Source organism: Pezoporus occidentalis, unplaced genomic scaffold (genome assembly GCF_034315485.1).
Source record: "Pezoporus occidentalis ecotype Australia unplaced genomic scaffold, CSIRO_AGI_Poc_V1 ctg63, whole genome shotgun sequence".
In the NCBI taxonomy this organism is placed as follows: Eukaryota; Metazoa; Chordata; class Aves; order Psittaciformes; family Psittacidae; genus Pezoporus; species Pezoporus occidentalis.
The window spans coordinates 7,739,766-7,764,017 of NW_026915977.1; the positions used below are offsets into that span (position 1 = coordinate 7,739,766).

Here is a 24,252-nt window from a genome sequence, read left to right on the forward strand (position 1 = left end):
TTTCTTTCATAGGTGGTATCACCCTGCAGCACTCCTGAATTCCACAGTAATTGTTACAATGGCTTTGCAGCAGTAAATGTAAAGCAACTGAAAAGCTGCTTTCTGTAAGTGAGGATCTCCAGAGTACTGCAGAAGACATGCAAAAAGGGGCTGTAGACCCAGCATAGACAAAGCCAGGCAAGACTGATATGTGTAATCCAACAGTGAAGGGACCTGGTCCTTTTATTGTGCCACAATAAATCAGACTGTACATACATATACAATAGAAATACATAAAAATCCAAAATAATACAAGTTGATAAAGCTCCTGAGTGTCCTTCACTGATTTTTCATTGTGTGAATAAAGTGAAGGTCATTAGAAAATTAAAATCATGTTTATGAAATCCTAAACCCTTCAAGATTCTTCTAAAAAGCATTCTCTGATATTCTTATGGTATAAAGTGGCAAATACCCTTCAGCCCATGCTACAGATTGATTAGATATAAGGAAGAAATTCTTTCCTGTAAGGGTGGTGAGGCACTGGAATGGGTTGCCCAAGGAAATTGTGAATGCTCCATCCCTGGCAGTGTTCAAGGCCAGGTTGGACGAAGCCTTGGGTGCCTTGGTTTAGTGTGAAGTGTCCCTGCCCATGGCAGGGGGGTTGGAACTGGATGATCTTAAGGTCCTTTCCAACCCTAACTGTTCTATGATTCTATGATTCTATACCAACAGCACCACAGGATATAGGCGATCAGCCACTTTTGGGTTGGATTATCCTATCAAGGAAAGGATGTGCTCCCTGGACAATAACCTCAACCTGCTTATCCTTAGCTTGGGACCTGCCTTCACACACTTAATTACAGTTTGGAAGTAGGTTCACCTAAAACACGGGAAATAGCTGACATGTTCAGGTTTGTGAACAATCTGGGTTGCAAAAATATGCTCTAAAGTATTGTGGTAGTACTTTCAAAAAGGATGTGCTATGAGGAAATTGAACCCTAATCAAGCCTTAAGCTGAGGAACCTCGTCTCCAGACCACAACTCTGTAGCTGATTCCAATCCCTAAAACTAATAGGAAATATTTATACTCAATCCAGATCAGTAAGATCCTGGATTATTAGAAGTTGATCTTTGGATTATTCATTATAGGAAAAAGCAGAGAAAGAAGATTTTTGTGTATTTGCAACAAGCAGAGTGCAAATAAGTGTGGGGAAGGGTATTCGTATCTATTTCTAGATAGCAATAAACTATTTAGGACAACTGATGTGCTGTGTCACACGGGTCAGGACAAGAATAAGGGCCAGAGGAAACGTGCTGTGAAGAAAGGAGCTTCTTGATACCAGACTTCACAAATCTGGATCAGGTTTTGACTAACTGCTTTGACTGGAAAGATGGAACTCTGAATTTGAAACTATTCCTGCCAGTACTTTTTTAGAGGGAATTTCAGAGCAGCACTGTTTGTTTAAAAAGTAACATAAATCACAAGGCAGCAGCTAAGCAAATGTTAAACAGTCCTAAAATGTCAGAAAATATTGAACTATGCAGTGATTGAAATGTCTTAGTCAAAGGGAATACAATTTCTCAAACATATTTCCTGTTCAGGGAAAGGAAATAATGACTTAACCCCGTTCTCCTCCATCACCTCTCCCTACCTCCAGCACTGACCTCGACCAACGGTGCAGACTCAGCATAGACCCAAAAATCGTCTGTTTCCAGCTGTAAATAGGGCAGATACTCATCATGGTGCCATTAAACGACTGAAGAATGGGAAGCATGAATTTACAGAAGCTGTATTTCATTTCTAATTGATTTTAATAGCAGCCTGCACCTGAATTGCTGTATGTGTAGCCAGCAGCTAGAATTACACTGTCCCAGATCATAAGCTACAATCTGAAGCCAAAATATATAAATCTAGCCTTCTAGCATCAGTCTGTGGAATCTAGACAGTGTTTATATATCCCTGTGCAATTAACAACAGCAAAAGGCAGGCTGGGGTTATAAAGATGGAGTTGGGAAAGGAAAAGCTGGCTTGAGCTGTTATTGATTGTTGATCACTAGTGGATGTCAGGTCTCAAGGGCATTATTCTCGCTGTTTTGAAAGGGAGGAAAAGGTTCTATGTTTTATGGGTCCCTCCCTTTCCTACAGTGAGGTCTCCTAGAGCCCTGTGCAGTGAGCAGATGGCTGTCATTTGTGTTATCTCAATGCTTTATCCAGTGTATAGCTTTAGCCTGAAGAGTTCTCTGTCTACCAAGAGCCTCCTTTTCTCCCTATTTCAGTGTCAGTACTGGAGCTCCTAAACAGGGTGGGATACTTGGGTGAGTGAGTGGAGCAGCTCCCAGTGCAAAGATGCTAATATGGCACCTACTTGCAGTGCTAAACTACTACAGTTTTGACATGAGAGCTTAACCATCTTTGGCCTAACCATCTTTGGCCATTGGGGAATTGGATCCTGGAACGAGAGGAAAAGGCAGCTGCAGGTGGAGGTCAAGCACTCACTGTATTACCCTGGGTATGTCAGGGAGGCTTTTTTTCCTCCCTAACTGGAATCCTCTGTGCAAAAGAAAACCTTATATCATCAAGCACTAAAGAGTACCAAGACACAAGCCCGAGAGCCAGCCTCTGTGGGCCCTGCAGCCTGTGTGTGCTTTGCTCCAGCAGCTCTAAATCCCATGTAAACAGGAGCAAGCAACTGACCCCACTGGGGTTGGGAAGGAGACACTGAGCACTTCCCAGGCTGTTCCCTGAAGAGATAAGCAAATAGAAAGTGGCTCAGCTTTGGATCTTAACAAAATGACAATGAATAAATACCGAATAGGGAACTAATCAACTGCCAGCTGATACCTTTGCTATGGTTTGTGCAGACAAAAAACTGAGTCCGTCATGAAACTCCCAAGTAGTTCAGGCTGTGGCATGGAAAAATGATCTGCTGGAACATCAGGAGTGTCACTGTCAGCTTCCCAAATGCATCCACCACCCCAGGTTCATCAGCAACCAGTTAGCTGCTTGTAGCAAAGTCTCTCAGAGACAGAACTTCTTGGAACAAAAGGGACAGCCTTACTTCTCCTTACAAATGATAACCTGAGCCTCAAGGAAGATCTCCAGTTCCAGATGGCAGAAATCAATTGCACTCAAGTGCTGCAATGCGGAGAGCTGTGGCATGGGAAATGCAGGTGTCATCCTCTCTCAGTTCCCAGCACTGAACTCTGAAGGGGGAGATTGTCAGCAAAGAAACACTTGATGAAAAGAGTCTTTCCCTGTAGCTTGGCACATCTGTTCCTCCTGAGCTGAGGAATAACGTGCCCTATGAATCTCACCCATAAAGAAACACCCATCAGTTCCCATAGGATAAATAAAGAGAATAATTTACCGTGGGCTGCAAAGCTCATTGCATGTGAAGAAAGACAAGAGCTGCAGCACGCTGGGGGTTTATCAGCTGCAGCACCAGGTCCAAGGCAAGGGAAAGGCCCCTTCCCTTCAGTCTCAGACTGGCTGGCTGGCTCTCCAGGTCAGTGGAAGTTTGCAGGAAGCTGCAGCCCGGCCAGGGTGTTACTGTTTACCCAGAAGGGCTCAAGAGGGAACACAAACACGAAGTGAAGGAAGCAAAGGCAGCGGGATGGTGGAGGGGAAGAGGCCTGCGGTCCAGCCATGGGGAACAGCCAGGCAGCAGTATCAAGCACAAAGCAACTCAGAGGTCAAGTGCCTACAGGAACGTTGTTCACTTCCAGGCAGTGAAGCCCTTCAACCCACAGCAGTGTTTAAATTCTCTTTCTGTTTAGGAAAAGAGATAAATTACTGCTTGAGATGTGCTTGGGGATGGTTCCTGTGAGCTCAAGGGTGTAATAGCAGCAGCCTGGGGAACGTGCAGCTCCCTCCCCAGACCCTGCAGTGACAGTGTGTGAACACTGATCCAGGACCCCTTTCCCTGGCAGTGACATCGGTCCTTCTGTTCAGTGCTCTCTGGAGCAGAGGTGACTATCTACAGGAAGTGGTGGGGGGCTGGAATTATGTCATGCTCACTTGGCATTTGAATCCCACTCTCCAGAGAGCTTGCGGCCCTGTCCTGCCAGCTGAGGATGCTGGGGGACTTAAATGCCCTCAGCACTGCACCCCAGGAGCTCAGCATGTCGTATACTCCTGCAGCTCTTTACCTTAGAGCATCCTGTCACCTGCCTGTGTGTTGGAGACATCCTCCTGAGGCACACACAGGATTCTGTACAAGATTTTGGGTGCTTCTCATTTCTGCTCCCGTTTCATACACCGTGACAGCAATTTGTCTCTTGATATTTGTATCATATCTAAAGCTGTGGAGATACCATCACCTCTCCCTTCAGATATTATTCCATCAGCCCACAGAGCTGATAAGCACGAAATGGCCTTTGAGGACAGCCATCCAGGGCTGTTCATGTCTGTGAAATTCCTATTTTGTTCCTGCTAAAGATAATTCTCTCCCCCTTGCTATTTATTTTCTTCATTCAGTCCTACCTTAGCTGGGAGGCCTGAGCAGAGTTTCGCAGGTTCTTTAAGTTCATGTTTTGACATAATCCCCGTGAAGTTTGCCTTCGTTAAGGTCAAAAGCACTGAGAGGAGGTTTATAATCTGTTCTTTAGGCTAACAGGAGCATTAGCAACTAAGATACGCTTTGGAAAGCTTTACAAGGAAGTTGCCTGGTCTGCTCAATGGACCAAAGCTGCTTCTAGGCACAGGAGTAACTCCTCTAAAGTCACTTGGTTTGAAACTGCGTCTTTGCAAAGAAAGGACTTTTCAGTTTGGCAGGTCAGGGAAAAGGCTTGGTGCTGGAATGTTCAGGTTGAACAGAAAGCAGAGTATTTTCTCTTCAGGCAAAACAAAAGTGACTGCAAACCCCCCAGAAGCCATCCTGAGTCAACATGAAACATTCCGGTTTGGTCAAATTCTTCCCCTGGAGATTCCTGTTAGAAACACAGGAATACTTGCAGAGAAAAACAGTACTTTCAAAAGTGGTACTTCAGAAAGTGTGGAAGCAAAAAGTAACTAACTGCCAAACAAATAAGAGCCAACACGGAAAGGGTCATTGAAAACAAGAAAATCTCCATCCTGTGGCTGGAATTACGGTTCCAGAACCAGAAGAATTCACAAGTTCTGACTCCCCACACCACCAGATTTCAGGCAGACACAGTCCTCCAGCCCCGTCGTTGGGAACAGCTCTCCTGCATTAGCTGCTCCCAGCTGCAGAGCTGGGGTATGGCTCAGCCATTAGCACTTACTGAGTGGATATGAAATGGGAAGGAAGAAGTGGGAGAAACTGTGTGAGATTTTGGCTGTCAGGCTTTTATGTAGAAATTCTTTATCAATGAGCAAGGGGATTGTTACCTCTTCCTGCTGGGCTGTCAAGTGCTGTCACTGACTTAGTGCCAGGAACTTAACGCTGCTCGCTCAGCATAGTATCTTACAAGGCTCCTCCACTTACAAGTGACCCTCTAGGATATGATTTGAAGATACTGAATGTCTTGTTTCTGTACTGAAAACAGCTTTTTTTTTCCCTTGGATCCAGCCCTAATACTTGTGGAGCAACAGAGAGGGTTCTGCACAGTGACATAGCCTGTGTTTCCATCTCCTGTGTCCCTAAACACCGTCAACTAGGTTATGGTGCCAAAGGCTTCCACCAGTCTGTGAGACAGGGGGGCTTATCTGGTGGGCTCCCCACCCAGCAGACAGCACAGCATTTGCCTATCTCAGCTTGCTGAGTGTCTGGCAGCAAGTGTAGCTGTCTCAGTGTCTCCAGTGTGAAAGAAAGAAGGAATGCAGCTCCAGCCCTGTCCTCACTGGTAATATCTTCTGGAAGGCAAGCCAAAGCCAAGACAGGGCTGTCACCCTGGCCCTGCAATTCTGCTTCTCACGTTCACGTTATCTCTGTGAACTGTCAAGAGAATTAAGGAGGCAGAAATCAGCTTCAAAGAACATCACAACCAAAACATGATCTCATATGAGGAGTGCTTTCATGTACTTCCATCCTCTTTAGATTGCTCTTGGTGGGGAAGGGATGAAGAAGATGGGGCTTCACATCTCTGGGCTGTAGTTTGATAAAGAAGAGACTGTGGTTGATGTGACGCTTTGTCCTGCTGCAGCACTTGTACCACCGCTCCTCCTCGTTCTTTGCAATAGCAAGGGGGAGCTCATACCCTTCACTGGGGATGGCAGGGAGAGCTCATAGCCTTCCCTGGGAGCATGCAAGAGATGCATGCTCCAACAGAACAAGCTGCTTGGATGCATCCCCCTTTTCCTTCAGCATGGCCTTAACAGGACTTGTGCTGATGGAGGGAAGCAAAATAGAATTGAGCTCATGTTCCTTCCTCCTGGTGCATTGACTGAGTGGTACAAAGAGGGGTAGCAAATTCCTCACTGCTGCATAGAGCTGAGGGCTGCAAGGGGAAACCACTGCAAAAGCTGAGGCTGCCTTTCAGCTGGTGCAGAGCTCTTCCTGCAGACACCCTGAGGACTATCACACTTTAAGACAGTTGCTTGGCTGATATAGCAGTATTTCAAATAGCTGAGAGCTGCAAGTCCTGACTTCTCTCTAGGCTGGGGGCCGGGAGAGCCCTTTGGGAAGGTGGAGTGAATCTTTCCCTGATTTGTCTTTTTTGCCTCCTTCTCTAAGCCACGTTGGATCTTATGTGTGCCCTCAGAAACACTCCAGAGGCTTTCTGTATTTTAACACAGAACAGACAGCCTGCCCTTTGCTTTGGACAGAGATCCCAAAGGCTGAGGTAGATGAAGATGTTCCTCACAGGGACGTATCCATTTGGTAGGGAAGGGTGATTGCAGAAAAGAGCCAGAAGCAAATGGCACTGGTGAGCTGGCTTGGGAAGGTTTGCAGTGGGAGTGCCGTCCACACGGGACTTTCTGACTTGACTTTACTGGTGGAGAGCTGGCTCAGCAGAGACAGGATACTCTGTGGATGGAGGGTGGGCTTCCCCCATTCTCCCTGTTCTCTGACAGCAGCCACCAGAGAGTTCCTTGGCTGCTCTTCCCATTTAGCCTTTCCCTGCAGAGATTATCCCATCAAGTTGCAATGAAGCTAAACCAGGCAGTTAAAAACCACCCAGCTAGTTCTGTTCAGCCCAAAGCTGCTTTGTATTTCCAGCAAGGAGATGGGCAATGGAAGAAGGGGGTTGTCTTGCTCTTTAATTATGATCCTTGGGACTTGCAGCTGCAGTGGGAAGCAGAAAAAGCCCCGGGAACGATTATTCAGGATTAGGATCCTGAGCTCTCCCCCCAGACGGCTGGTGCATGGAGGCTGACCCTGCCACCTTCGGGTCCCTCATGATGGGGCTGATGTGCAGGGTCACAGCTCAATTGTACCGGGGGGAGAGCTGCTGAATGCCAGGTCCTGACAGAGCTTAGAAGCTCCACCAGGGAGGCTGTAAAAACAGAAGCGAGCACAGGAAATAATAGCCCATAAGCAGCGCTTCCGATACAATCATGTTCTCATTTCGGTGTCAAGCAGCAGGCCAGGAATGAAGGGAAAAAATACCATTCCCCTTCCTTTTTTGGCAATAATGGCTCGTAACCTCAGAGGAATCTCCAGCCTCCAGGGTCTGGCTCTACATTTTCTCACTCCATCTGGCTCAGGCTCATAAACACACTGCTGAGCACTTGCTCTCACAAGACGTCTGGTGAGGTGGCTTTTGGACCTCACCCTGGTCTGGCACTCTGGGAACTGAGAGTTTCTTTGTTTGGGTACAACTGCTGGGTTTCTCAGTGATGTCCAGGCATCAGAGCGGTTTCCTTAAGCAGGCATGTTTAAATAGGGAAGAAAATCATAGGTAGGTTCTGAATGCCTTGCTTAACTCTACATTGTCAAGTGGAGTGAAGAGCAGCTTTCTTGTCCCTGAAAGAGCCCACTGGCTTTCAACAAACATACACAGGAGTTGAATGGAAGAGCATGCCTTGAGTGCAGCATCCATGCCAAGGTATAAATAGCTTCATTTCACAGGGACCAGACAGCTTCCTTAGCCTGGCAGCCAGATCCCAGCAGGCACTTACATCCACTTGGGGATGGAACAGCTTGGGATTGGAACAGCTAGGACCTGGATGCAAGGGATCCCTGCTGACTTGCCGCTCGCTCTGCTTCACCCATGGAATGTGTAGTACAAGCTGGTTTGTTTTCTACCTACTTCTCCTTCAGTAACTTTTAAAGGACAGCAGGGCCACAGAAATGATCAGAGGGATGGAGCACCTCTCCTGTGAGGAAAGACTGAGAGAGCTCGGGTTGTTCAGCCTGGAGAAGACCAGGAAAGCTGTATTGTGGCCTTTCAGTACTTAGAACGGGCCTGTAAGAAAGATGGGAAGAGACTTTTAATCAGGGCCTGTTGCGATAGGATGAGGGGTGATGGCTTTAAACTAAGTGGAGGGAGATTCAGACTAAATGTGAGCAAGAAATGTTTTACAGTGAGGGTGGTGAAATCCTGGCACAGGTTGCCCAGAGAGGTGATGGATGCACCATCCCTGGAGGCCAGGCTGGATGTGGTTCTGAGCAAGCTGATCTAGTTGACGACGTCTCTGCTCATTGCAGGGGGTTGGAACTGGGTGAGCTTTAAGGTCTCTTCCAACCCAAACTGTTCTATGATTCTATGATTGATTCTGTGAATCTGTGAGTAAGAGGTTTTGGAGCAGGGAGGGCATATGACACAATGAACTTGCATCTGAGTAAGGCCAGTCTTGAAGGGTGATTGAGAGACAAGAGCCATGCAGTGCTGTTTTCCAGGGGCACCTTGGCACTGCAGACTCAAGCCAGAGGACATCCTGCCATTTCTTTCAGCTTAGCCCTGTTCCAAGTGCATCCCTGACAAGTGTTTCATAACGTGAGATGTTTTCTTAGACAAAATCCTCAGGCAGTCCCAAAAGATCCATAACAATTCCTGCACGTGCTCCTGCCTTAGAGTGATGAAGACCTGGGTAGGCAGCCAGGGCATGAATCAGGAGAGAGAACGGAGTTTTCAATGCACTGTTTCCTGCAGCATAGGCACTGGGCTGTGTTAACAATATGAGATGTAGGGCATCTGAGCAGTGTGTAATGAGAAAAGGAAACAGCTCAGCACAAGAACTGGGGTGGATGAAGCAACCAGGGCTTAGAGTAACAAGAGAAAATCAGGAAAAGGAAATAAAAAGGGATTTAAGAAAGAAATGACTGCAGGAACTACCAAGTAGCACCAGAAAGGTACTTTCCGATAAGAGGAAGACTCGCTGGGAAAGCAGGATGAGGGTGGAAAGGGGTGGTTTTCAGCAGACAAAAAGAGACAGGAAAATATCACCCCCATGAAACAGGGGTGCTCACCCAGTTTAACTGTGTGGGCCGGTCACAGGCCCCTGGGGATAGAAGTCACACCTTGACAGGGTGTCACCATCATTACCAGTATCATGGCGCTATCAGAGCTGCCCAGCAGGTACGTGTTTTCTGTAAGTGTAAGTTTGCTGAGCTATTGAAATCATATCAAACTCTGCCTCTCTAGCATTTGTTTTCGGAAGAGGAATCAAAGAATCACATTTACTAGAAAAATGAAGTCATTCTGTTTCATGAGTATCTGTGGGCAACTGACTACTGAGCCTGCTCAGCACCAATGTCATCCCCTATTCACGACACTAGGAGTCAGCTCCTTTATCTGACTACTCAACAATTTCAGCTTGGAAGATCCAAGATGATTCAGTGGCTTAGTAATGCGTTTGTCAAGTAGAACTGAAAAAAAATACCAGCATTTTGGGGCAATATTCTTCTAACAAGAATCTGTATTACTGAAATGGCTGTTCAATACGATACAGTCACCTAACCACAGAGGACCACCCTCCTCTGATGCTTCTGCTCCCATTTGGTATTTCATCTGAACTCAGTGATTCTGACACATGGGGCAGAGGCAGCTCAAAGAGAACAAAAATGAGCAATGGGCCATTTTGTACAATAAAATATGTCTAATGCAGTCATCCAGCTTTGGTAAGTATGTCTCACAGAGGGACAAAGCTGCATACAAATGTATAGGAGAGAGGAATTACAAAGAATGTTGTTGGGGAGTTTCATGCCTGAAGAGGAATGGAAAGAGAGAGGACTTGGGTATTCAGGATGAATCTTAGGAAAAGCACTGAGATAACAAAACCCTTTAGGATAAAAGAATTTGGTCATAAAAGGAAAAGAAAAGGACAAGAGGTTTAAAGAAATCAGTGTATCCGTTATCTGGAACACAAAGCAAGGTGGGACAATCTAGTTTTGAAGTCCTGGAATTGAATGAGATAGGTAATTTCTGCTTCTCACATCTGTGTCCCTGTGAATCCAGCTGGCATGAGCTGTAGCAAAACCCAGAGTGAAGTTCTTACCTTTCACAAACACATAAATCCTGGCCATGAGATCCTCATCCGTGGGGGAGTCATCGTGGATGCAGGTGAAGTACCCGGTGTCGTTGGCTGTGACTCTCCTCATCACAAGCATGCTGCAGCTTTGCCTCGTGCTGTTGCGGCAACTGCTTATGTGCACCCGAGGGTCTTCCTTCTGGTCCCCCCTCAACAGCCAGCTTACGGAAGGTGCTCCCCTGTAACAGAACACACCAGGATTAAAGGTGGAGTCATGACTTCAGATAGAACTTAGGCATCCTTCTGGCCCTTATCGGGGTTCCCATTGTTCCTACTCTCGCCATTTGCTGATGAATGATGGAGGTTGCTGGGTGTTTGCATTTCTGCCCATCAGAAATGAAGGTGGATCACCCCTCCTTCTTCCCCAGAGCAAGGGAGATTCCTGAAGTAGTCTGTGGGAACCGCAGCAAGCTCGGTTCTGGAGGAAAACTTCATTTTCAGGCTTCCTGAGCGTGAGTTTGTTTTTACAGCACTGTACTTTAGCCACTTCAAACATTAGAAAGCTCCAGATGAAATTATATGTTTCTTCCAAGCTGAGGACTTTGCATATTTTAAGAGCTAAATTAACTTATATTTTCTTATTCTGAGGCTGTCTGGGGAGAGGAGGACATTTATGTAACTTCCCATCACCTTTCCTGCTTAATCAGCAGTGTCTCAGTGTCGATTTCTGTGAAGGAGCTGGAACTAATCACGTTACAGATCTTGGAATATCTGCTCGAGACACATTTTTTTCCCCAATTTACCTTGTCACAGCAGTCAGAACATCAAGCAGGGCAGCTGAGGCATCACCTCACCCACCCGGGCCCCCCTTGTCTTATCTGTGACCACAGTGAATGTCAAATGCAGTTGTGCGTAGTTCACCAACAAAAAGCAAGGTCTTTTTATAACCCATTTGTCGTGTTGCAGGACTTTGAGAGAGCTTTCAACTGGTCAAAGTTGGCTTGGTAACAGGCCCTGGTTGCACTAGAAACATGAGGCCACACACACCATGGCCGTAGGAGCTCTCAGAGCTCTCTTCTGCTTGGGCTGCACTTGAGGGCTCTGGTGGTGTACTAGGACATGTGTGGGAGGTGAAGGTGATGGTTTTTGGTGCCAGACTGGGTGATGGTGGTCGGTGTGGAAACTGGTGTGGTGTGGGGGTAATTGTCCATGGATTTGTCTGGGGAAGAAGTTAGCATTAGGAGGCAGTTGTGTCTGTGATAGCAGAGGTGGGCAGCGACTTGACTCACCCCTTCTCACTCAGTGAATTCCCTTCAACCCTATGGCGTTTGCTGAGCTGAGGAAGGACTAAGAACCTCTGGATTTCCCCAGCTGAGTGTGGCTGGGGAGAGATCCGGTCTAGATGCACGGCCCAGACACATCTAACAAGCAAACTGTGTGAAGTTTCCAGTTAGCTGAGGACTGACTGCTCTTCCTGTGCCAGTGGCTTTGTCGTGGTGCAGTAGGTGCAATAAGGGAGGGTGTTTGCCAGCAAATTCAGTGACACTTAAACAAACATCCTCTTGGCTCCTGTTTCTGCCCATCCTTTTGTCGCCTTCCTGAAGATGATGTGGACACAGGCCTGAACTCTTGAGGCTGTTCCCAGCACAGAGCTGAACAAGAGCACTGGGAAAAGTGTGAATATCCTCTGTGGTGAAGAGCCTCACCCTCCTTTTTGGATGCACTGTTGACTTGGACAACCCCACCTCATCCGTCACGGCAGCTTCCTGTCCTTCAGAGCACTGAATGATTCCTAGATGCAGAGGTTCCTCCCCGCTGTTCTTTCCTTACCTTACTGACGTCATTAGTGATGTAGTGGCCAGCTCAGTCAAGAAATGGGACTTCAGGCCCGGAATATGGAACAATTCAGGCAGTCAACTCCCAGCGTGTCATCGTGTCCCTGCCCCTTTGCCGTCATCCAGTCTGGTGTCCATCAGGGCTGGAAACCTGCACCAGTGCTCGGAGGAGCAGGTCAGGGATTTCACACACTTGCGCTTCCTTACATGTGCCTACTTTTTCCTCCCCTATTTTATCCTGGTGGAAGATGAAGGCTTTGGCTATTGCTTTGGGATTTTCACAAGGCTGGCAAAAGGAAGTTGCAGCAGCAGCTTTGGCCAGGCTGACAAAAATCAGGAAATCCTGGCCAAGAACCTCGAATGAATGGAGTTTAAGGGAGAAGGGATGTTCACACAGAGTAACCATAGTGTCACCTGCTTGGCCTCCTGTCTCCTGCTGTCCTCCACACAGCCCTAATGCTCCCTGAAGTATGAAGGGCTCCAGAGCAACCTTCAGGCCAGTCCAGAGTCCATCTGTGAGTATGCCAGAGGAGGTAGGATGACAGACACCCACAGAAGACCTGGTACAGGGAATCTTGCACCCCAAGTGCAGAAATCACACTTCTCTCTTCTATTCCCAGCTCTTGCATGACCTGTGTCAAGGAAGTGAGGTGCTCCAGGCCTCTGCCAGTCTGCTTTTCTGCTTCTCAGACCCATCACGTGGATTTATGGCTTTGCATCCATAAAGCAGTTTGGGACTGAATGCTGATAATGTCTTCACCTATTTATTCATCTGGTGGTATGAGAAAAACAGGATGTTCCTATAGATTAAAAAGGCTGAATGGAGTTCAGTTCTCTGATGGAGAACTGCTGAAAAGTATTGATGGAATTGGCCTGGAGCACTACACCGAGCTCGTGCCCACGTAACGTGTTTTATGAAGTGCTGCATCTAGATTTTAAAGGACTGTTTAAACTTTATTGCCATCATGCTTGCTGCTTGCCAAGCTAAAATTACCACTGTCAGGTTGTAATGACCTCACAAGCCACGCGGCTAGCTGGAGGTACTGGGGGAAACCTGCCTTGTGTTCCAGAAGACATCACAGATTTATACAGAGTGAGTCGATTTACTTTGCATCATAACAATGAATTAAATAGACAGGACAAAAATCAGAAGGGACGTATGTGTTAGTGTAAGGATTTACCTTCCTGCTGCTTTTTCATACTGTTTTCAGTAACTCCTATTGCAAGAAACCATCCATGTAGTGGCTACGGTCAAGGGGACTTTGCAAGAAGGTGTAAAATAATGTGCATGCGTGACAGAAGCTGTGGTAGTTTGTATTACCTTAAGCCTTCCCTCCTACAGCATGCTTGGAAGGAATTAAAGCCCCAGCTCTCACAGTGGTTTAGCAGATCGGTCACACTTAAACCAAGTGACACCTACACACACCCCAGTCAGAGACCTCTCTGTGACCAAGCAAGTTAATGTATGTTCTGACACAGCAGAAAGTGCTCTGACTCTGTATTTGCCGGTTAGCTGTGTCCAAACCCATATCCCCCATTTCCAGAGGATCATCTCCCTGTAAATGCACGTCATTACCACAGTTTTACTTGTTTCTTTGTTGTTTTTACACATGGTGCCAAGAACTGAGGAGTTGCCATCATTTACAATATCAGCAGTCTGGTTTTTACTAGTCTTCGTTATCTTTGATTTAAGGAACATGATCTGTTTAAACAGGTCAGGGCTTTTGAATGTACCCGTACTAACTGCTGTTTATTTAACTGTCATAAGCTAGATGGTATTTGAGGTTAGGAAGTTTAAGCTCATTTATACATGTAAAGAGGTAGTGACATGCCCTGGTGACCTTGTTTGTCGTTTACTTATGGACAGGGAGTAAAGGAGAGATTTGAGCTGCAGAGTGGCTGAATCTGAACCTATTTTCAGATGAGGATTTCCCAGCCATGTCCTTAACCATGGTACATCCCCCTTCCATAAGCTTTCCCATGTGCTGATTGAGGATGTTGCTTTGGCCCCTTTTACAACATGAAGAATTAGGCCAAGCCAGATGCTGACCTGGGACTTTCCTCCCTGCTCTATTACAGCCCATCAAATATTCCTTATGGAGAAATGCATGAACAGCACTGGTCCCCAGCTGGCTATGCAGCATCCATCCTACCCAAAAGCTGTCCTGTGCCGAGATAATCAGTGCAACAAAGGAAGTCCAGCATCACTGGCGCAATCCTTACCTGCATTTTATCTTTAGGGTGTCTCCCGGTAGGATGACAATGTGGTCTTTGGCAATGCTTAGCGTTGGTTTCTCAAAAGATTCTTCCTCAGCCAGACCTGACCCAAATGGAGAGGAAACCATCATTAGACAGAACAATAGAACAGGCACAGTACAGCGCAGGCAGCCTTCTGTTTTGGAAGTAGTTCCTAATTCGGGGGCCCAAGCAGTGATTGGTTTATACTAATGCAATTCAGTTGAGTGTGGAGTTAGTGTGAGATCCCCTTGGCTTGTTTGTAGGTTCCTTTATTTATCTGTTTTCTAACACTGAGCACCTGCATTTTTGCCAATAGTCTTTCTCTCACTTTATTTAGACCTGGCTTTCTGAGTTATTGCAGGTAGAGGAGTTATTACTGTCAGTTATAACTGAGTTATTGCAGATAGAGGAGAACAGATTGCTTTCAAAAGGATTTTACCCCCATAGAAGGATGGAAGGAGCCAGGTCTTTGGGAAATCATTTGATGGGAGAGCTCATACGTTATGTTTTAATCAGTAAGAGTAGGGAAGAGAAAATAATTCTGGGGAGCAGCTCTGACTAACAACTGTGCAGCATCTGCTGTATGAAAAGTGAATCAAACTCCTGCTCTTTTCCAAAGCACCATCCACAAGCACTGCATGTGAACTAAACAGGGAGCTGCTGGCTTTGAGGGCAGCATGGCCCTCAAACATGGGGGTACAAGGGACATCTGCACATCTGGGTCTGGGCCCACATCATCACTGCTGGTGTGAAAGGTTTGTCAGGCCTCTGATGACAGCAGTCTTTAATTACAGTAGTGATAAAGGTCTCTCTCATCATTATCTCCAGGCCCAAGAAATGTCTTCTGAATGTGAAGCTGTCCTCACACATATCTGAGTGTACATCACGATGATAGAATTGTCAGAAAGTGAAACTGAGAAGAAACAGAAATGAAGTTGGCCAGACTTGATTCCTTGTCCAAATTCAAAGTAACATAATCAAGGGAAGGAGAAAACAGACTTAGATAAGTATCTCAATTTCCAAAGCTCTGGCATTAAAGCTGTGTGTTTTCTTTCCCTTCCTGCTTTTCAAATCTCTATCTTCTCCTTTGCCTTGAGCTTGATAAGCCAGAAATCTTTAGCTGGGCTTATAACAACAGAGGCATTATTATCAGCAGAAAAGTGAAGGTAACATATCTACCAAAAAAGAGAAACATTAGGGTTTAACTTTTCAACTGGATGAAACAGTGATTTTCTTGCCTCCCACCTCCCAGCTCTCATCTCTTTTTTGCTGAATTCAAGTAAAATGCTCTTAGCCTGGCATATTCCCTCAGCGTGGAGAGTGAATCACTCCCACTTGGAGAGCCTGGCTTCTCCCATGTGCCATTCAGATTCCCATCAGTAACTCAGCGGAGGCCAGCTAATCTCACAGCACCAAAGAATCCTTCCCTCAGGGGCTCCTGCCCAGACAGCACGGTGATGGGCTCCCCTGGAAGGCATCCTGACCCTTCCTGTAGACCTCTAGCTGAGACTTTAACCTAGTCCTGGCCATTGCCCCAGCACCAGAGACACCCCCTCCAGTTTTGCATGGCTGTAACTCCAAAGTCCTTTGCAGAGTAAGAAGTTGGACTCTGGACAACACAAACCCCTCCAGGGGATGTGTGTGACATTATTTAGCATGGCCCTATCTAGAACTGTTATTACATGTAGTGCTGTGGAAGCAAAACAGCCAGTGGGTTCCAGCCCTGCAGTCCCCCTCTCTTCTAAGATGTACCATTATTCCTAAACACGTTCAGGGTGACATGCAGGCTGCAGCACCACATATAGCAAAGAATCAATAGGAAAAGCCCCAGATTCCACAAGAGGAGACACTATAAGGCAGGTACTCCGGGTCTCCTCCTGTTTCTAGAAACAACCATTCTCACTGCGCATAGGCTGAGCTCTGGCTCTTGTCATTTCATGGTGCTGAGGGATTTCAGTCTGTTAAGCTCATGTGCTTTGCAAAGACTATCCAAAACCTGCCTTTGTGTTTGCCGAGTGTCATTTGCTGGCTGAGGCATGTTTGGGTCCTGGGTGGCTGTCCCAGGACATAGCCACCCCCATGCTCTTCTCTGGGATGGTCACGCTGTAGCTTCAGCCAGGTACCTCTTCGACTTAGAAAATCCTGGGGTTTGAAATAATCCTTTCTTTCTTTCCTCTTGTGCCTGCAGTTGTTCTTAGGGCTCAGGGCGGGCTTAGCTGGTGTCTCGAGCTGGCCTTTGCACAGGCCTCAATGTCACCTCTCCTGTGCAAGTGTGGTGCTGTTGGTGGGGTCTGGAGTGCAGGGTTAGGGAGCTGGCACCAGACCTGAGCTGCTGTTGGAACCAGAAAGCAAATGCAGTCCTTGGGGTTTGTAATATTTGAGACTGTTTTTGCTGAAAGAAAAGGTATTTTTCAATTATTCTGTTTATCCTTCTGAGCTGCTTCTTTCCCAAAGTTTATTTTGGCTTTGGGAGCTGAAGAAAAGAATAAGCAAAGTGTAATTTCAGTGCTTTCCTAGCCCATGGAGGACAGGAGGAGAAATGCCTCTGCCACACACACATTTGGTGACAGAGGGTTTATATAAACACAGCCTGTGCCCCTTCTGGAATAGCAGGGCTGGAAAAATCAGGTTTGAGGGCAAAACTGGGAGAGCAGTGAGGGAAAAGGTTGGGCTGGGCTGCATCAGGACACCTCAGTGCCAGGGCTGGCAGGATGATGCCTCATGTTTTTGACCTTCCCTGGTCCCTTTAGAGCTAGACTTCATTTTGGGGGGGCAAAGCACAGGACATCTTTGCCCTGGGGCATCTTGGATGTGAGGAAATGGATCTACTCCACTTTCATATTTGGTTTATATATTTAAGGAGCTCATGGCTTTTGGAAGGCATTAGGATGCTGCACACAGCTTCCTGCAGGGAGGGCAGGCATGCTGTACCATGCCTGGTGGTGCACACCCTTGCTGTAGCTAACATGCTTTGGTTGCACATCTCCAATTACAATGTCCAGGCCTAAACTAACATTCTCCTTTTCTCTGCTAAATAATTCTGGGCCTGCTTTACAGCTACGGGGGTCATAAAATTAAAACCAAATACTCGTGCCAGCCTTGTCATTACCATAGCAAAGCCCTACAGGGGAGCAGACAGCTTCCATGTGTGAAGGCCCAGGAAACGGCTCTGGTCCCATGGCTGTCCCTGCCATTTTTCTGTGAAGCTAACACTGCTGCCTGTTTGGGGTGAGGAACCAGAATCCTTCCTTAGATCACCAACTGGTTTGTGTTGGAGGGACCTTAAAGCTATCTGGTTCCAACCCCCTGCCACGGGCAGGGACACCTTCCACTAGAGCAGCTTGCTCCAAGCCCCATCCAACCTGGCCTTGAGCACTGCCAGGGATGGGGCAGCCACAGCTTCTCTGGGCAACTTCTGTAATGGTTCAAGTTAAGTTGCCTCCTGCAGAGCTTCAAATAGCTCTTAACACAGCATCCCCTCTGTAAACCAAGGGAGAAAGCCGGGCTCCTCTGGGAAGCGACATGGAGCACCTGATGTGAGGTTCCTGCCCTCACTTCTTGCCAACACAAGTTGACTACAGCAAGAATTAAGAGCATCACTAGGCTAAAGACAGCACCTAGAAAGAGCCCCAAATCAGGACAGACCTTCTGTCCAGAGCCTCTCTGCACTGTTTCTTTTGCTGAGAGTTTGTTTTTACCTTCAGTTTGGACTTTAACATTCTGCTGTTGGCAGTGAAAACCCCAAACACAGCACAACCACACAAATCCTTGGGAGCAAGATGTGAAAGGCTGATACATTGTCCAGGGAAGAAAAGCATATTGAAAACTGCTTTTCCTGGGATAATCTGATGTAGCAGCACAGCCAATATTAAACACGGGAGGGTCCCCAGGCAGAGGGTAATGTGTGACCTCCCTCACCTCTCTGTCAGATGATTTCTAACTCTATCTCACTTGGCTGAGGGAGATCCCTCCCACACTAAACGAACGCCTGTTTGTTCATGCTGGGACCATCAGTGCACACAGATAAAAACTGTTTTTGATCTCTGTTCCTTATTGTAGCAGTCTTCCTTCAAGCATCCTCCAGGCACTGTAACTACCCAGTGGCTATCCCCAAGGGAGCACTTACAGATGCGTGTGAGATTGAAGGTGTCGTGCATAGCAACAGCTAACATCAGTATGGTATCTATCTGAGTAAGGGATCCACATACCCCTTTTGGGCAGTGCAGTGCATGGAGGACGTGAAAGCTGAAGGAACAGTATCAAAGAGCACCTGACCTCTGCATCAGATGGCAAAGAAATAATTGCAAGGCAAACCAGAGACGACTGTGTTGACAGCTGAATGAAGCAGGTTAGACTAACTCTGCAGGGACCTGGGCTCACAAATACCTGTTTGCACATGGTTGAACTCCAGGGACTATACATGTGTGTTAAGTTACTCTTCTGCATAGATCTGGGCCCTAGGATACATCAGGTCGCATTAGAAAGGACTGGAAGGCAGAGTCTGAGAGGTGATTTTAGCAGGAGGGAAGAGGCACATGCCACAACATTTAAAACTGGTTTGTGCATTGCTGGCAGTACACTGGGGACACTTCTGTGAGCCACCTAGAAACAAGCAGGAATCCCCAGAGTGGTCCTGCAATGGAAATGGTCTGTGTGGGCACAGAACGAGCAACATGTAGGCCAGAGGCAGAGCTTCCATCCCTACAGAAGCTGCAGAAGTTCATCCAACATTCAATGAGCAATCACAATCTCATCCAGAGAGATGGCTAAGATTCTTTCAGACTATTCAAGTGCTTGTGTTAACCCAGGAGTATCTGCTGGCAGAGCAACAGGCTTCATGTTTTCCCTGGTTTTTGAAGCCAGAGAAACCAGCATTTGTTTAGCTGACTCATGGGAAAGGGGAGCAGTTCACAGCCCTGCTTCTCTTCTGCCTGCCACAAATAGGAGCTTGTGTAGCTCAGCCAGAGACAGTAGTTTGGGTGTAAATGATCCCAGTGACAACCAAAAATTAAATCATTAGTCTCCAGGGGAGGAGACATCAACACAGCACAGCAAAACCAACTGCTCAGTAGAGCAAGTGCTTAAAGATAAGAAAAGACATTGGCCCTGCTCTTGGGATTTGTTCCCACAAAGCTTTTCCTCACCCATAGATGCATCAGCACTTCCTGATGAAATGGCACCGGCTCGCTCTGGTTTCCTCCTGGAATCAGCAGAAACCCTTCAGCAAGGCCACCTCAGCCCTTACAACCCCCTTGGTCAACCAACAGGAGCTGTTCTCAGGTGTTTCTATGATCAAACCCCAACCCTTGGAGCTCCACTACACCTGGCCAAAGGCAACTCCCTGCACCTCCCCTGCCCTGTGCTTTCCTGGCTGTCCATGATACGGATCACTGGATCTGTTGCAGATTTATGGAAAGAGGTCACAGAAAGCCACTCGAGGTCAAAGCTGTTTGGTCTTTGGCAGCAGCAGCTCATTAATCAGAGCCATTGTTTTCCCTCTGACACTGCAGAGTGTAGAGCCCTAAGGAATGACAGAGATATCACCACCCTGTGCTTATGCTGAGTTATGGAGTGAGGGGACACGTCCTTGCTTTGTAACTGGATGACAAGTTGAGAACTTGGATCTACAGCCATAAAATAAACATGAAATCTGGGAAAGGAGGTGGCAACATCTGCAATCATCTGCCATGCACTCAAGCAGAGTTTCAAGTATTTAGGAAATGCAGTAATCTCATGACGATGGAAAAAAAAAGGCTGGGAATGTTGTTATTTCTTGATCCAAATTATGGCAATTCCTCTGGGAAAGGAAAGACCTGGCACATCTCCATGCTTAGCAAACATGCAGACCCAGTGGGAACGAGACGCACACACAGAGAGACCACGCTCTGTGCTAAGGACTTCATGGGGAAAACCAAAACATGTGAGGTATGAAACTGTCTTTGGCTCTCCCCAACGCGCTCTCCTGAGGGATGCTTCAGGGTTGCAGATGCATTTTCAATGATTCCCAGACAGGATTACTTCATAGGCGCTCCAGACATAGCTTTCATTCTTCTTGACTTGACCATCCTGAGGAGAGGGCACATTCCTCAGTCAAGGCACCAAGTGAGAGCAGGAACAGGGGCACACATGGGTCATAGGATGAGGCACCATGGGGAGCAGCCCCTCTGCAAGCCTGATGCACCTCTATGCTGGTGGCCTTGGCCCTATGGCTCACCCACCACAGCACGTTCATCCTGCCCTTCACCTCCTCCCAGAGGGCTCTAAGGGCTGGAGCAGCTCTGCTCTGGAGCCAGGCTGGTTCAGCCTGGAGAAGAGAAGGATCCTTAAGGGGAGACCTTAGAGCAGCTTCAGTGCCTGAAGGGGCTACAGGAAACCTGGAGAGAGGCTTTGGACAAGGGCCTGTAGGGACAGGCCAAGGGGAATGGCTTTAACCTGCCAGAGGGGAGACTGAGATGAGCTCTTAGACAGAAGCTCTTCCCTGGGAGGGTGCTGAGGCACTGGCACAGGGTGCCCAGAGAAGCTGTGGCTGCCCCATCCCTGGCAGTGTTCAAGGCCAGGTTGGACCCAGGGGCTTGAAGCAACCTGCTCTAGTGGAAGGTGTCCCTGCCTGTGGCAGGGGATTGGAACTGGATGAGCTTTAAGGTCCCTTCCAATCCAGACCAGTCTGGAATTCTGTATAGCTTATGATTCTGTGACTCAACAAAAAAGCACTAACTGCTACTCAGTCTTCAGACATAATATAGCATTTATCTGGAAGTGAACCTATAGCATTTATCTGGAAGTGAACCTAGACAAGGTTTCTCCCCTTTCTCCAGAGCACTGGGTAGGAAAATGGGATAGTAAAAGGCTGTGTACATCTGCCTCCAGTAGGTTCTTCTCATGCATCCCTGTGTCCCTCTGTCAACTCAGAACTGTCCCCACTGGTGAGCTCCTGGGAGCCTGTCTGTGTACTGATGGATAGATAGCTGGGTATCAGTTGCTCATAGCTACAGACAGTAGAAACATGGATCAAGTTATGATTCCAACCTGTCCAACCCTGCATTCAGCTCCCTTTAATCTAATCAGAATTGCTCTGTGCAAGATGGTTTGTACACAGTGAGTAGTAACTCTGAAAGTTTGGGATGCTAAGGAAGGAGTGCTTTAAAACTCTTAACCAAATGACTGCATTATTTTGAGTAGCTATCACCAAAGTAGCTCATTCATCATGGGTGACATGTAAGGCTGCAAAGTCAACAGCAGTAATTCACAGGCTTCATGTGTGTCACGGCGCAGCACCAATCTCTGTGTTCACTCACACATCAATGGGATCACATTTGGCACCTCTCTCTCTTTCTCTCAAACTGATTTGTTTTGTACAGCTGCAAATAATGAAAGCAATTGTTGTGCTGACTCTATTCCAAGACCCATTCCCAGCCTGCTCTTGTGCACAGAATGGATCTGTCACTATTGAAGTCTCACTTGATAGGAGCCAGGACCACAAGTAATAATCTGTGGATGCACAAGGGATGTCTCTCTTGCTCCTACCCAGTTTTAACATTTATACTGGACTTTGGACTTTTAACCTGGAATAAAGGGGCTGCCTGCACATAGTGTAAGAGTAAAACTCTTCAGCTGGATGTTTAGTTAAAGATAATGGACTTCTTTAAGTCAGACCAGTAGTAGAAAGGTTTTCAGTAGGTCTTCTCTGTACAATTTTATGCCTGTCTCATCTTTTCCTGTTGAAATATCAGTAGCCCTCACAATTTTCTTTTCTGTGTGGATATAATAATGGTAATTTATTCTGTTTTATCTTTTTACTTGTTGATCACAACATTACCGAGCACTCCATGGCAGACTGTAAATACATCTGGTGGTTCTGTCCCATGGTGGCACTTCGCATGGAGGGCACCGAGGCACTACCAGAGCTGCACGCAGGTCGTTCCACTCGCAAGGCAGGAGGCAGGGAGGATGTCGTGCGGTTTGGTTTTCCATAGGCAAGAAGTTGCCTTTGGTTCAGTGTTGAGGCAATACTCATCCATGCATCCACTTAGAACTCATCCCGACTGCCAGTAGAGGTCAGACTTTAAGCTGGCAGAAAACAATATAGAGGAGCGATTTCCCTTAGGTTTCCATAAAAGTTGCTGTCAGGAGCGGCCATCCATGGTGAAATGGAGTTTTTGCCAGGATTCATTAAAATAATGCTAGTTTCATACTTGTTGAAAGCCTGTTGTGGTATTGGGTTGTGCAGGCACCTGGAGCAGACTGTTAGAGTGTCATGGTTTAAACCCACTCAGGCAACTCGTTCACTCACTCCCCCCCTTCTTTCCCTCCCCCTACTCCTGGAGGGATGGAGAGGAGAATTGAAAAGAATGCAACTCCCACGAGTTGAGATAAGAACAGTTTAGTAACTAAGGTATAACACAAACCACTACTGCTACCACCAATAATAACAATGATAAAGGAAATAACAAGGGAAGAGAATATGACATCTCACCACCAGCCAACTGATAACTCACCCCCCCCAGCCCGACCAAGCTCTGACTGATACCTCCTCCCACCCCCACAGTTACCCTTCCAGGTAACTCCCAGCTACCTCCTGGGCATGACGTGCTGTGGTATGGAATACCTCTTTGGCTAGCTTGGGTCAGGTGTCCTGTCTCTGCTTCCTCCTGGCTTCCCCTCCTCCCTGGCACAGCATGAGACTCACAAAGTCCTTGGCCAAACCAAAACATCATTATCAGCTCTGTTCCCGAGCTGAAAGTCAAAACACTGCACTGCACCAGCTACCAAGAAGGAGAAAAATGACTGCTACTGCTGAACCCAGGACATAGAGCCATAGAGCTGATTTACCCCATCATCCATATAGTGTAATCATGAAACAACTATCAATAATAATAATTCAGATCAGTCAGACCTGTTCCTGAACGGCAGCTTTGGTACCACGGGGCTTGGGAAGTAACACTCACGTAAATGAAAAGAAAGAAATGAAAAGGAGAAGTTGGGAAACTCCGTTCCACTTGGCCATACCACACAAACGGAAGCCCTGGCAGCGTTATCCCCAAGTACAATCCCACTTTCCATGTAGACAGGTATTTACGTAGCCATTGGGGGTGATAACTTTGCGGTTCACCTCGCCTGGCTGTTTCAGCTCTTAGCTAGAGCGTGCATTAACACAGACACTCTGTGTGACCTGAGGTGGTTTTAACAGGCGACACAGTATTTCAAAGCACTGAGTCAGTTAAATTATTGTACTGTGTGTCAGCTTACTCCTTTGACAATGAAATATGATGATCATGCACCCTAAGGAAAAGACTTTGGAAGAGTATGAGATGGATACACTAGAGAGCCGTTAAAATGACCAGAGAAGAGTGAGAAGTTATGGAATGACTGGTTTAGCAAAGGTGTGGGTTGCAAGTTATTATTTTAGAGTATCATTTTCTCTGTGTTCTATGATACTCAGTCCATGCTCAGTAGCCCAAACCTAAGGAAGAGAACAGTTAAGATGCTAAATACATGCAACCAGATCTCAGTTTTCATAGAATCCCAGACTGGTTTGTGCTGGAAGGGACCTCAAAGCTCATCCAGTTCCAACCCCTGCCATGGGCAGGGACACCTTCCACTAGAGCAGCTTGCTCCAAGCCGCTGTGTCCAACCTGGCCTTGAACACTGCCAGGGATGGGGCAGCCACAGCTTCTCTGGGCACCCTGTGCCAGCGCCGCAGCACCCTCACAGGGAAGAGCTTCTGCCTAAGAGCTCATCTCAATCCCCATTCTGTGAGTATTTAGCTTAACTGTGACACCTCAGGTATCAAAGATACTTATATAGACAATTTTGACTCAATATGATCGTGTTCTAACAGTTTTCTGCATCTCAAGCAAAATGTCAGCATGGTTTAAACCCCCTTCC

The 24,252-nt window shown here is 47.0% G+C and overlaps 1 protein-coding gene across 2 annotated transcripts in view; it reads right to left on the reverse strand.

Moving 5' to 3' along the window:
• The window catches only part of LOC134174816 (vascular endothelial growth factor receptor kdr-like), a 121,961-nt gene that overhangs the window by 74,165 nt on the left and 23,544 nt on the right, over nt 1-24,252 (reverse strand). For both annotated transcript variants that reach the window (XM_062640092.1, XM_062640091.1), the window contains exons 2-3: nt 14,353-14,449; nt 10,322-10,533 (exon numbers count right to left, since the gene is read on the reverse strand). In XM_062640092.1, the coding sequence (XP_062496076.1) occupies nt 10,322-10,533; nt 14,353-14,449 (309 nt within the window). The remainder of the gene's footprint in view (nt 1-10,321; nt 10,534-14,352; nt 14,450-24,252) is intronic.